The 14,764-nt window shown below is 45.6% G+C and overlaps 1 protein-coding gene across 1 annotated transcript in view; it reads right to left on the minus strand.

Annotated features, from left to right (window-relative positions):
* LOC111976456 (disco-interacting protein 2 homolog B-A) overlaps positions 1-14,764 on the minus strand; it is a 73,958-nt gene that overhangs the window by 16,636 nt on the left and 42,558 nt on the right. The window contains 22 exon segments of the mRNA XM_024005292.2: positions 214-325; positions 495-616; positions 796-916; positions 1,195-1,275; positions 1,959-2,071; positions 2,258-2,459; positions 2,622-2,736; positions 3,180-3,307; positions 3,636-3,716; positions 4,051-4,187; positions 4,501-4,640; positions 4,855-4,969; positions 5,778-5,897; positions 6,233-6,391; positions 7,005-7,107; positions 7,297-7,406; positions 7,711-7,834; positions 8,118-8,228; positions 8,439-8,530; positions 10,540-10,737; positions 12,710-12,829; positions 13,166-13,177. Of these exon segments, the coding sequence (XP_023861060.2) occupies positions 214-325; positions 495-616; positions 796-916; positions 1,195-1,275; positions 1,959-2,071; positions 2,258-2,459; positions 2,622-2,736; positions 3,180-3,307; positions 3,636-3,716; positions 4,051-4,187; positions 4,501-4,640; positions 4,855-4,969; positions 5,778-5,897; positions 6,233-6,391; positions 7,005-7,107; positions 7,297-7,406; positions 7,711-7,834; positions 8,118-8,228; positions 8,439-8,530; positions 10,540-10,737; positions 12,710-12,829; positions 13,166-13,177 (2,616 nt within the window).

The raw sequence follows: 14,764 nt of genomic DNA on the forward strand, positions 1-14,764 counted from the left end.
GTGGTTCTGGTCCCTGTATAGTGTACACTACCCTACGTGGTTCTGGTCCCTGTATAGTATACTTAGGACCAGAACCACATAGGGTAGTGTACACTACAGGGACCAGAACCACGTAGGGTAGTGTACACTACCCTATGTGGTTCTGGTCCTAAGTAGTCCACGATCATGTGAAAATAGCGTGTCTTGGGAGTCATTTGGGATTTGCCACAGTACCTGTGTCTATGATAGTGGGCCAGGTCTTGACATTGACGCTGGCAGCAGCCTCTCTGGACCGGAGGATCCTCATAAGGGGCTGGGTGGTTAGGATACAGGCAGCTTTACTCACCTGCAACACACACACACACACACACACACAGGAATTTGATTCCCCCCCAAGATCATTTCAGCAGTTACTAAAGTTTTCATAGTACAAATACACGTTTGTATATATTGAGGCATAACATCTTTCATGAAGCGGTTATGTGAAAACGTCTTGGTGGCTGTAGTTGACTCACGTCGATGATCATGCGGACGGTGGGCAGGGTAGCAGTCAGGTTCTGGGGGTGAGGGGGGCGCACTGTTACAGGGATCAACCCCGCATACAGACAGCCATAGAAGGCAGCTATCAGATCAATGCCTGGGGAGAGGGAGGGAGGGAGAGAGAGATGGGGGGGCTTTTAACAATAGCATATAACTGACTATTCTGAGGACTAACTTTAATTGAGGTGAGGAAGGCCAGTCGCAGCAGTCAGGTGTGTGTGTGTGTGTGTGTGTGTGTGTGTGTGTGTGTGTGTGTGTGTGTGTGTAGCTCCTCACCAGGGGGGTATAGCAGCACTACGTTGTCTCCAGTGTTGAGGCCTCTCTCCATCAGGGCTGAGGTTATCTTCTCTGCTCTCTTATGCAGCTGACTACACGTGGCCGTGCACACCGCTACCCCCTGCAGGATGGAGGTGGGGAAACAGATACCATATACACAACAGAACAGCTGCAGCTCAAATTCCCAGGAAAGTCTAGCAATTGTGACTGACCGGGGTTCGAACCCTGATCTCCTACATGGTACCCGACTATCAGCCCACTGAGCTGAAGGCACCGCAAATCTTCCAGATGCTGTCACTCATCAAGCGAGCATGGTTCCAAACTACCTCCCTAACACGACCATGTTAATGCTTATAAGCTCATAAAGAAAACATGTGAACATGAATGTGTGTGTCGTACCTTAGCGTTGAGCAGCACATAGAGGACGTGGTCAGGGTCGGTCTGGGCTCTCCACTGTAAGGCTTCAGACAGAAACTGGTGCTGAGAGAGAGAGAGAGAGCACGGGAGAGGAGAGAAAGAAGAGAGAGAACGCCGAGAGAGGGGGTGAGCTGTGAGAGCAGTCAGGATCATTCAATACTGATATTACGATTTCAGTTCAGGACTTTTCAGGGCCGATCACACAACCAAAGACCAGGGTACAAGAACAGGACGGTAAGGGTCACTGTAACTGGGGAGGGAGAGCAGTTACAGTAGCAGGCTAGCAGCCACAGTAAAAACACACACTGATATAGTGAGTTCTCTGTTGCTCCCTGGACGGTACCATGCTGCGCTTGATTCCCTCCTCAACCACAGCCAGGGTGTACACACAAATGACTATCACTGCAAAGCAGCACATCTGACAGAGGCAACATGAGCAGAAGCGACACCCAGCTCAGCTAGCGATAGACTTACCATCATGGTGGGCCAAGAACAGAGCTACCAGCGCCACCGACAGTAGAGACAGAACACAACACAACCTTAGGACAGGAAATCAGCAATAGTCACCCCTCCCTGACTCCATACCAGATATAAGGATCCTGCGTGGCCAAGCTCTTTCGTACAATAATAAGGTTTAGTCAATGCTGATATAATCAGTTGTGATGTGGTTTCTTCCAGGCGTCAGTCTGTTTAGGAGAGAAGACAGACAGTAGGTGCCAGCCTCACCAGGTACGTTAAGGTCTTACCTTCCTGACCAGGCCCTCTTCCTCCAGCACGCCCAGCTCTCTGCCTGCAGCCTGGGCCATCCTCTTCCCCGCTACCAGGTTACCAACCATGATAGAGGCCGGGCCCACACCAACTATACAAGATAGGAGGATGGGAGAGTCAGAGATACACAAAGACTGAGACATTAGGCCTGACAATCGTTATCACCCTGTTCTGTATACAAACACACAAGAGTTCAAGATGCGAGATACAATCCCGAATCGCGCCAGTTCAGGGAACTGAACTTCCCCCAACATTCAGGACAGCCCATCGTCTTTACCTGGTTGTTTCTGTCGTGGTTTGGGTAGGTTGGTGACACAGGTGTGTGGACAGAGGAGGATGTTACATGGGTGCAGATTCCCCTCTAGGAAGTTCTGTTTGGTCTCAGAGATGTGGATCCCTCCCAGCGGGGTCTTGGGTAACGTGTTGGCCGGGACCAGGGCCAGACAGTACAAACCCACCTGATGAATACTGTCTATGGCCTGCCGAGGAAAACACAGCATAATGGTTATGTTTAGTGAGGTGTACTAACTAACAGTGTACATATCGATAGAAGATAGTATACGTCCATCTAACTGTAACTGAAAGACAGATGCTATTCTAGATGAATGCATAGATGACATGGAGGTGATGTGACAGGGTACCTGTAGTACTCTGCTCATCCACTGGAAGCTGTCCTCTTCACTGGCGTCAGGCCTCTGCTCTGCTACGATCACTATCCTCTCGTCATAGAACACGGTCACTGAGAACACAGCAATCCTACACCAGGGGAGAGAGAGATTAGAGAGAGGGAGGGTCAGTCGGCAATAACACACAACCCTGTGAACTACCATAACACACACACAACACCAAAAGCAACGTACTCTGACAACACAACACACAGTACATCAGGGAACACCGCCACAGAGAACACAGTGATCCTGGCCCCGGTGCCGAGAGGAAGGACAGCGCGACCCCACACAGCACGGCACACTTTTATACCACGCCCTCACGCTGCCCTCACACGTCACTTAAGGTCAGCACAACACGGAGACTACATTTGAAACGGATCCAAAACGTTTTCTCCAGTGTCGTGCCTACTAAACAGGACCCAGAGGCTTCTGGATATCTCACCTCCCTCCTCAAACCACAATTCTACAAAGGCACACTTGAACACAGCATGTGTACATTCACAGGAGAAACCTGAGCCCCCTGACACCCACCTCCCCCTGTAGACAGTTTTAACAGGCTCCACGGCCAGGGCGGTGGCCACCAGGTCATCAGCATTGTGTCGTCTACCACTGACCGTCAGGAGCCCCTCGTTCTTTCCCACTACAAAGACCAGACTGCCCTGTGGAGAGAGGGAGAAGATCTTCACCTACTGCACATCAACAGACTAAAGACGCCAATTCTAGATAGTTTTTTTTCTATTCCACCAGATCAGTAGAGAGCCTGGTCCCAGATCTGTTTGTGCTCTTACCAACTCCATAGGTGTCAAAGCCAAACTGTCTGGCCTCACTGCAAACTATAAGCGTGAACTTGTTATCATTCAGCCAGACTGTACGGCAGGACAATTCCATAAGGAGTTGGCAAGAGAAAGGACTGGCACCCAGGCTAGCTCAGTATGGCAAGTCCTACAATTTGGAGGCAAGTCCAAGGGGGACTCAACGTGGTCTTACCGGCCCTACGAAGCCCAGCAGGCCAGTCCTAGTGAAGAGGATCTCTCCCAACGGAGCTCCAGCCTGGTTCACGGGAATCACCTGCACGGAAGACAGAGGGACACACGTTCAGTTATGGGGTTTACGGAAGGGGCCTGTATTAAATATATTTCATAATGACCATCGTTTCAAAAACATCACATTAACAACCCTTTTAACTGTCAACACAACTCCTCGACTCAGTTTAAAGAGTAGAGACCATAGGGAACCATGCCCAGTGAAGAATAAAGGTGGGTTAGAGCTTATAGAAGTGAAACGCTCTGACAGAGGAGTCTGTTCTTTAGGTTGATGGCTACACAGCAGTGCCAGTACACCACACTGCGGCCAGAGACGCAGAGGCTTGATGAGAGAGTTCAGTAAACAGTCCTCTCCTGACCTCGAAGGTGTTCTTGGTGACTCCAGGCAGGCCGTAGTACATGGTTCCTCCAGCCCTGGAGTTCAACACTATCTCTCCGATCTCATCTGTCTTACAGAGCTGCGGTGGGCCGTCTGGCTTCACGATACACATCAGGGCTGAACCACAAGAGGACAATGACATTAGGGCTAAAACACAAAAAGCACACACACGTAAGAAACTAACTTCCGAAGCGTCTTTGTGTCCAAGATAAGCGCGATATAAAATCAATGTATTATTGAAGCAATGACTTGAACACTGAGCCAAGTAGACTTAACACCAGGGGAGAGACGTTGACATGACAGTAAAAGCCCCACTGTTAAAGTAAGTCAGCGAGGAACAACTGTTAAAGGAATTGAACCGTAACAGTACACAAATAGCATATAAACGCGTGTACTGTAGTGTGGTGCACGGTGAAGTCAGTTCGCTAACCTCCAGGCATGACATGGCCTACGTCCTGTACAGTGAGGGCAGAGTTCTTYTCCTCTGTGTTGACCCTGATGACCCCGTGACTCAGACCGCCCATGGACAGGATGGCTCTGGCTGGGAGGGCTGCACCACGGGCACCAGGCCTGGAAGGGGAGGGAGGGAGGGGGAGATGGAGAGCGAGGGAGAGTAAGGGCAAAGAAAATACGGGAAGAGAGCTATGGAGACACGAGACATACGTTTTCTCAATTGATGTGAAGAAGATGACTTTATTGTTCATATACTACATGAGCACTGGAAATGGGTATATAGTATATATATATGGTGCATCAGTAGCTGTGAACTGGTGCAGTGTAGTACCTGCGGATAGCCACAGTGAGGGCTTCAGGAGAGGAGGCACAGGGGCAGATGACCTCCGGCTTTAACCCGTGAGACTGGAACACGTTGAGGAAGGCGTCGCACGACGACACGGACCCTGAAGGACATCACAAATACTGTGAGTGTGTGTCAATATTCACAGACAATGCCAACGTTTCTATACTTCCAATGTACTTTGATAAGGTTAGATACAGTGCCTTGCAAAAGTATTCATCCCCCTTGGTGTTTTTCCTATTTTCTTGCATTACAACCTGTAATCCAATTGAGAATCTGTGGTATGACTTAAAGTTCCACCAGCGGAACCCATCTAACTTGAAGGTGCTGGAGCAGTTTTGCCTTGAAGAATGGGCAAAAATCCCCGTGGCTAGATGTGCCAAGCTTATGGAGACATTCCCCAAGAGACTTGCAGCTGTAATTGCTGCAAAAGGTGTCTCTACAAAGTATTGACTTTGGGGGAGTGAATAGTTATGCATGCTCAAGTACTGTTTTTTTTGTGTTGTTTGTTTCACAATAAAAAAATATTTTGCATCTTCAAAGTGGTAGGCATGTTGTGTAAATAAAATGATACAAACCCCCAATAAATCCATTTTAATTCTAGGTTGTTGTAAGGCAACAAAATTGGAAAAATGCCAAGGGGGTGAATACTTTCCCAAGCCACTGTATGATTGTTGACCGGCGAATGCACTGTAGCTTACAAATACTAAATCACAGTGTACCTTTGTAAGGACAAATAATAGTCTTGGGAATAGAGAAATAAAGCAAGCATGCTTCATGGCTGCCATGTCTATGCGACTCACAGGAAAGGTTAAGGAGAGGTTGGTGTCTCTCTGGTCCCTATGTGTGTGTGTGTATGTGTGTCCAAAGCGTCCATGTGTCTGTAGTCCGCGCACGTGTGTGTGACTCACAGGGGTTGGCTCCATCGGCTACTATGAGCATGCGTATGGAGGACAGGTTGGTGTCTCTCTGGTCCCTGTGAGCCATCATAGCCCAGTGGAGGTCACGACACTTCACCAAGGCGACACGTGCTGCAGGGAGGGAGGAACAGTAGGGACAGCTCAGCCTCTCACACATAGTAGTTAATGACACAAGCGCTAATGCCAATTCCACACATTTCGGTTGTGTTCATTAAGTCACAAAATGGAAGAAACGTTCCAAAACAGAGTGAAACCGAGAGGTAATATCTGAATTTGCTCAATAAGAAAAGAAATGCTTGTTTTCATTTCCCAGCAGACAACATCTTAAAACATTTTGCTACAATGTCTCCTAATGAACCCGACCCGAATTACCTTAATCCATAGTATGAAGTTTAGGATGCTAGTCTCTATGCAGTTTACAATACAAATGCTAACTGTAGCCTTACCTTTGTGTATGTGGACCCTCTGCACCCAGGACATGGGACAGGCCTTCATGACAGCGTAGGGTACAGTGATGGTGTGGATCCTGTTCATCACACTGGTTAACACCCCGTGCCACAATCCCATGTCCTTCTTACAATCTAGCACGTTGACCAACGTTTCTCCTGAGAGAGGACACACACACTCAATTGAAATACTTGATTTCAGTCCACAAATCACATTACAGTCACGGAGGATTCCAACAGTTACAGATACACGGACACTTAAGGATAGCGAAAGGAGCTTCTCCATATAGCTAGGCTGCCACAGGGCACTTGATAATAGCTTTATATCACATGATAAGTCTGTAGGCTACAATAAAAGTAAACTAATTATGGACAGGGAAACACCGTGTTCCAGGAACAGTCTTGCTGCCTGCCTCTGTGGATTCCCCTCACAGGATCTAATGTTCTCTGAGACACAGAGGCTAAAGTTCCCTTTGTCTAACAGATGATGTGAGTAGAGAAGAGAGAGACAGACAGAAAGAGACAGAGAGAGTACAGGAGAAGAGGCCTCAGGCCTGATCAATTATTTAACCTGAGCGTGAGTATTCGTGGTGAAGACATCACCCTAACCTCCTCCAAAGGTTCCTGTTCCTTTAGCTTCTTCATGTTCCTCCTTTCATAATTAACAAACTAGTTTTGGATCATCTCCGTGTATCTAGGTTACTAAGAGGGCTTGAGTAGATATATTGTCACTAAAACAATATGTGTCGGTGTGTGTTTTTCATGTACTGACCTTCACAGTAGTTGCAGGCCTGTGTCAGGGCCTGGCAGTGTGTCAACAAGGCTATCTTAGACACGGCTACTCCCATCACTGTCCCCTCTTTACTGGCCTTGTACTGGAAGAGCAGAACACACACACAATCAGTCATAGAGTTAAATTAATTCACAAAATAAATCTGCGATGCACAACATAAACAGAAAGACAAACGAGCAAAATTATTATTATTTTTGTATTTATTTTTTAAAAATCTGTCAAATACACCCATAAATGGTCTGTATACTTCCCACAAGGACGCTGGTCTCACCTCGATGTAAGCTGTGTCTGTGTTGGCGGTGGGGATGTGGGGCTGCCAGTCTTTAGAGGGCTTGGTCAGGTACTTGGTGTCTGTCACAACCCACTTCATACGGGGCCAACCTGGGAGGCAGAACAACATCCTCATCAGTGGACACAGGACAATACTAGAAGTCAGGTTGACGACTGGACAAAGATCCACTGTGGATCAAAACCTTGTAGCTTTGAAAAAGGTGGTATTAGGACCATTTGTGAAGGCCTCGTTTCGTTCATATGGTACAATGGATGTACAGATGTACATCTACCCACAGATAAACAGTATAATGAGAAACGGGCTCCTCCTAATGTGCCTAGCTAATGAGTCCCAGAGAGAGAGAGATTGAGTGGGGTGACAACTGCAGTGGAGCATTTTGTGGTGTGTGCTGACCTTTGAACTGCATGATCTCTCCCTGGGGTGTCTTGGGCAGTCCTTTGAGACAGATCTCGCTAGTCAGGGCCAGGCCTACCCCACAGCTGCCCAATAGGAAGCCAATCTGAAGACTGCCTGCGTCCTGGGATGTGAAACACAAAAATAACCATTACAAATTGACAGAAAATCTATACTGCCACTATCGGTCTGTAATGAGTCAGGTGACCACTTGGATCTAGCTATGTTGTTTGTGTTGCTATAGCTGGTAAGAAATGGCCCATGTCTACTGCATAGTGACTGAAAGCTGGATTTATGCTACTCTGATTTGATTTGGTTATTTGTCAGGAACCAAATATTCCATGAGATTGAGCTACATAGCTAACTAATGATGTTACTAAAAAACACTCAACATCCTTGTCCCTTACCTGTCTAGACAGTGGCACCTCTATGGGTACAGGGATGACCTCTGCTAGGAGACAGCCATAGAAGGCCACCCAGAACATAGCAGGGTCACTGTTGGGGTACACCAGCGCCACCTAGGGGACATAGACACGCAGAACAGTTTCAGAAAGAGCACCGCACGTCACAACGGGAACATCTTACATTGTGCGTTGTGTCGTCTGTGCATGTGCAATGCATCTAGAAGACACGTTTCACGTTTTTGAATGAAGATCAATCAATCAAAGTGGTCAAGTGGGAAGAAGAGGAATATCCCGTCTGATTGGCTGTGTGTTCTGACCACGTACCCTATCACCAGGTCTCAGCACAGGCTCGTTCTTGGTGCCCAGTTTGTTCAACAGAGTGTAGGCCAGCTTCAGACTGCGGCTCCACAGTTTACCTGAGGGAGCGAGAGAGAGATACACCGTGGTCACAAGAGCAATTTCTTAAAGGAGACTAAAACGACTTGAGCTCTCCATAGATTGACTGAGAGGAGTGTGATCTTTGGTGTCGATGAACTACGGTAGCACGAGTCATAAACTAAAGAGGTCAGATCTGAGACACGCGCAATCCTCCTCCCACCTCGGCAGCAGCGTCCTTCAGGTCTGTGGGTTTCATGTTGCACTTGTAATGACTGGGAAGCCCCCTACCATGTTGCGTGTAGAACACCCACGTTTCAGGAAATCGTTTGCGAGCTATTGATTGTTTGAAGGCCCGAATGTCTGGCGAATATCGAAACTCAAGCCAACTTGACCATGTTTTTTTCCACCAAGCTTTTCACTTTGGATGTTTTTATCTGCTCTAATGCGCACCTGTCTGGTAAGGTTGAACGCCTCCTCTCCTACTCAGCCTCCCGAAAAAAAGCTTCTCCCAAGCAGGTGTGACACCTACTCCCGTTGCCTGCTGCACTGCTGTTTGGATCCCCCCCATCGATCTGTTCCCCGTCTGCCCTGGTCTGTCTCCCCGTCTGGTACAGGTACCCCCGGCACCCCCCCCCCCTGAGCGTTCGCTGGCCTCCAGCACAAACGCACATACACACACACACCGCAGACTTTGGACTGATCTGCATTTTATGTAGGCTAATTAACTTGTGAAGCTTATTATATGAACTTACTCAAACGCTTTAATTAACAAGTATAGGCCTACTATTTATTTATTTTATTCAGACTTTTATAGCCTACTGGACTCATAGAGCTACTCTCTCAAGTTAATTTGTTTGGGTGAGTGACTCTGAACTTACAATGGCTAGCCCCAAGTCATTTTTATTATTTTCATGTGCTTTACGCTACTTGCCCTATGACTCCTGCGTGCTTTGTTGATTACGAACTTGCTTGTTTACCCGACCGTGGGACAGTGGCCTATCTCTGAACTTTTTAACCTGTCTCTCCTCTCTGGGGAGGTTCCCATTGCTTGGAAGGCAGATCAAGCTGATCCTAACTGTTATAGGCCAATTTCTATCTTGCCCTGTTTATCAAAAGTATTGGAGGAAAAACTTGTCAACTGACTGGCTTTCTTGAGGTCTACAGTATTCTCTCAGGTATGCAATCTGGTTTCCACTCAGGTTATGGATGTGTCACTGCAACCTTAAAGGTCCTAAATTATGTCACCATTGCGCTTGATTCTAAGCAATGTTTGTATTTTTATTGACTTGGTCAAAGCTTTTAATATGGTAGACCATTCAATTCTTGTGGATCGGAAAAGGAGTATTGGTGTCTCTGAGGGGTCTTTGGCCTGGTTTGCTAACTACCTCTCTCAAAGAGTGCAGTGCCTGTCTGTCACCAAGGGAGTACCACAAGGCTCGATCCTAGGCCCCACGCTCTTCTCAATTTACATCAACAACATAGCTCAGGCAGTAGCAAGCTTTATATGCAGATGATACAGTCTAACACTCAGCTGGTCCCTCCCGAGATGTTGTGTATAACGCTCTACAACAATGTTTTCTTAGTGTCCAACAAGCTTTAAGGACCGTTTTATCTCCATCTCTAGATTCAAAGACTTAATCATGGACACTCTTACTGACACTTGTGTCTGCTTCGCGTGATGTATTGTTATCTTTACCTTTTTGCCCTTTGCGCTGTTGTCTGTGCCCAACAATGTTTGTGCTGCTGCCATGTTGTGTTGCTACCATGTTGTGTTGCTGTCATGTTGTGTTGTCATCTTAGGCCTTTCTTTTTGTAGTGTGGTGGTGACTCTCTCGTTGTGATGTGCTATATCTACATGTTTTATTTGAATCCACGCAGCAGGCCTTTTTCCTATTGGTAGGCCGTCATTGTAAATACGAATGTTTTCTTAACTGACTTGCCTAGTTAAATAAAAGGCAAAATACAAAATTAAGTGGGTTAGCTGGAAATTACTCCCTATATAGCAGGGAATAGGGAGCCGAGTGCCATTTAAGACGGTGAGACCAACCGTATGTCAGAGTGTAGAGGGGTTTCCCGGTAACGTCCAGGGCGGTGAGAGCAGGGCTCTTGGCCTGTGTGGCTCCCCAGCGTGCCAGGGCTGCCTGAAGGGCCGGGGGCCAGTTACTGACCACCCCCAGGGGCTCCCCCTTCACTGGGATGATCTGACGGCCCTCTGGCCTGGGGGTGTTGGGGTCCGGCTGGGGCACTACGGAGAGGGGAGGAGACAGGGGTGAGGGTGAAGAGAATAATAAAGTGGGGTATAGTGAGTTAAATGTCTACTGTCTATATGTTTCTTTCAAGGAAGGAAGGAAGAATGCATTGTATTCAATGGGATGTAAGTATTGGAATGTACAGTGCCTTCAGAAAATATTCATACCCCTTGACTTTTTGTTGTTGTTGTGTTACAGCTTGAATTCAAAATGGATTACATTTAAAAAAATCCTCACCCATTTACACACAATAACACATGACAAAGTGAAAACATGTTCTTACAAATTGTTACAAATGTATTTAAAATGAAATACAGAAAACAGCTCATTTACATAAATATTCACACACGGGTCAATACCTGTTAAGAGCGTTCCGCACCTGGACTGTACAACCTTTGCCCCTTATTCTTTTCAAAATTCTTCAAGCTCTGTAAAATTGGTTGTTGATCATTGCTAAACATACATTTTCAGGTCTTGCCATAGAATTTCAAGCAATTTAAGTCAAAACTAACTAGGCCACTCAGGAACATTCACTGTCTTCTTGTTAAGCAACTCCAGTGTAGATTTGAACTTGTGTTTTAGGTTATTGTCCTGCTGAAAGGTGAGTTAATCTCCCACTGTCTGGTGGAAAGCAGACTGATCCAGGTTTTCCTGTGCTCAGGATTTTGCCTATGCTTAGCTTCATTCCATTTGTATCTTGAAAAACTCCCCAGTCCTTAACAATTACAAGCATACCCATTACATGATGCAGCCACCATTTGCTTGAAAATATAGAGAGTGGTACTCAGTAATGTGTTGTATTTGCCCAAAACATAACACTTTGTATTTAGGAAAAAAAGTGAATGGCTTTGACAATTTTTTTACAGTATTACTTTAGTGCCTTAGTGTACACGGTTCCTTCTTGTCAATTAAGTTAGTATTGTGGAGTTACTACAATTTTGTTGATCCATCCTCAGTTTTCTCCAATCACAGCCATTAAACTCTGTAACTGTTTTAAAGTCACCATTGGCCTCATGGTGAAATCCCTGAGCGGTTTCCTTTCTCTCCGGCAACTGAGTTAGGAAGGACGCCTGTATCTTTGTAGTGACGGGGTGTCTTGATACACCCTCCAAAGGGTAATGAATAACTCTACCTTGCTCAAAGGGATATTTAATGTCTGCTTTTTTTATTTACCAATAGGTGCCCTTCTTTGCGAAGCATTAGAAAATCTCCCTGGTCTTTGTGGTTGAATCTGTGTTCGAAATTCACTGCTGGACTAAGGGACCTTACAGATAATTGTATGTGTGGGTTACAGAGATGAGGTAGTCATTCAAAGATCTTGTTAAACACTATTATTTCACACAGAGTGAGTCCATGCAACTTAGTATGTGACTTGTTAAGCAACTGAACTCCTGAACTTATACTAAGGCTTACATAACAAAGGCGTATACATACTTATAAATACTTATTGACTCAAGACACTTCAGCTTTTCATTTTTTATTAATTTGTAAAACATAATTCCACTTTGACATTATGAGGTATTGTGTGTAGGACATTGACACAAAATCTCTTAATCCATTTTAAATTCAGGTTGTAACACAACAAAATTGTCTTGCTGCTTTTTGTTCTATGTTGCTCTGTCTGTATGCTATGTCTTGCTTGTTCTATGTTGCTCTGTCTGTATGCTATGTCTTGCTTGTCCTATGTTGCTCTGCGTGTGCTCACTGCTCAATGATTGTCTATAGTGTAATTGTTTTTAATAACCTGCCCGGGGACTGCGGTTGAAAATTAGCCGGCTGGCTAAAACCGGCACTTTTACTGAAACGTTGATTACTGTGCACTGTCCCTGTAAAAATAAAATTAACTCAAACTCAAATGTGGAAAAGTCAAGCGGTGTGAATACTTTCTGAAGGTACTGTAAGTATCAGAATGGAAGTATTGTATTTTATGGAACCTAAGTCTTGGAGCAGGTCCTCTGTGGTTCTTACCCTCTACGATCTCCTCGGAGTCATCCAGGAAGAACTCACTGAGCGCTTGTCTCTTGGGCCGCTTCAGAGTGTTCAGCAGCTGCTGGATCTTAGTGGAAACACGGCTGTTCACTGGTACACCTGGAGAGCACAAAGGTAGAGGCAGACAATCACAGACACGACCATAGACACAAACACACACTCTCTAATAGTCACAATCACGCACAAAAACACACATACTCCTCATACACTCAGACATTAAATAGGCAAGCACGCACAAACGGACACAAATGCTCACAAACGGACACACACAACAGGTAGATGCAACTTTATTCTGGGTCAAAAACAGAAGGATATTTCTATCTGTGTAGATGGAGAGAGGACAAACAGACGACAGAAGAGGTGAAAAAGCAAGCTGATTGGAATTGATCCATCCATCGCCCCTCCCCGGCCCCGTCCCATTTTGATTCATATTACCTTTTCGCTTTCCTTTTTTTAATGAAAGACACGACACGTACAGCCGTAAAAGGGATCACCCCAAAAAAGAACAAAATATAGTATGTTAGCAGCATTCCCAACACAATGCCTAGAATGGGGATGAGAGTGAGTGAGATTCATTCAAAGTTATTATGTCTTGTCAGTGTGTCATTATGTCTGAATAAAAATAGATTATTAAAAAAGAGGGAGGTTGACATGAGCATGAGCACCCAAATCATCCGAATGGATTCACATAGGTACTGTCCCAAATGGCACCCTATTCCCTATATACATGTAGTGCAGTACTTTGGCCAGGAGGCTCTGGTTAAAAGTAGTACACTATGTAGGAAATATGGTATCATTTGGGATGCATCCATAGCCATTTCAAACACGGTAGGTTAAACATACTGAATTGCCAGCCACATTCATGACTACTGCAAACGCAGTACAACAGTGCTAACTGCAAAGGTCAGTTAGCCAAACCATCACCAGATTAAGGACGTTACAGACTAGAGCTGATGGTTAAAACAGTGAGTGATCGCAGTGTGTGGTGGTTTTCTGCGGTGTGTTACCAGTCTGCTGCCATGTGTGTGTGAGATCGTACATTCTGCAGTGTGGTTGTTGTTCTACAGTGTGTTCTACAGTGTGTGGTTGTTGTTCTACAGTGTGTTATACAGTGTGTGGTTGTTGCTCTACAGTGTTCATACAGTGTGTGGCTGTTGTCTACAGTGTGTTCTACAGTGCGTGGTTGTTGTTCTACAGTGTGTTCTACAGTGTGTGGTTGTTGTTCTACAGTGTGTTATACAGTGTGTGGTTGTGTTCTACAGTGTGTGTATACAGTGGGTGGTTTTGTTGTTTACCAGTGTTTATACGTGTGTGGTGTGTGTTCTACAGTGTGTTATACGTGTGGTGTTTTCTACAGTGTGTTCTACAGTGTGTGCTGTTGTATACAGTGTGTTATCGTGTGTGTTGGTTTTCTACAGTGTGTTACACAGTGTGTGGCTGTTGTATTACAGTGTGTTACACAGTGTTGGCTGTTGTATTACATGTGTTACACAGTGTGTGGTGTTGTTTACAGTGTGTTACACAGTGTGTGCTGTTGTGTATCTACAGTGTGTTACACAGTGTGTGGTTGTTGCTTACAGTGTGTGTTACAGTGTGTGGTTGTTGTCATACAGTGTGTGTTCTACAGTGTGTGGTGTTGCTCTTACAGTGTGTTATACAGGTGTGAGTTGTGTCTACAGTGTGTTATACAGTGGTGTGGTTGTGTTTGCTACACGTGGTTACACAAGTGTGTGGTTGTTGTATTACAGTGTGTTTACAGTGTGTGGCTGTTGTTTTACAGTGTGTTACACAGTGTGTGGTGTTGTATTCACAGTGTGTTCTTACAGTGTGGTTGTTGCTCTACAGGTTATACAGTGTGTGTGGTTGTTGTTCTAGCAGTGTGTTACACCAGTGTGTGGTTGTTGTCTTACAGTGTGTTACACAGTGTGTGGTTGTTGTTTACAGTGGTTCTACAGTGTGTGGTTTGTTGCTTACAGGTTACAGTGTGTGGTTGTTGCTCTCGTCGTGTTACAGTGTGTGTTGTTGTTACAGTGT

This window comes from Salvelinus sp. IW2-2015, linkage group LG17 (assembly GCF_002910315.2).
Source record: "Salvelinus sp. IW2-2015 linkage group LG17, ASM291031v2, whole genome shotgun sequence".
Lineage (NCBI taxonomy): Eukaryota > Metazoa > Chordata > Actinopteri > Salmoniformes > Salmonidae > Salvelinus > Salvelinus sp. IW2-2015.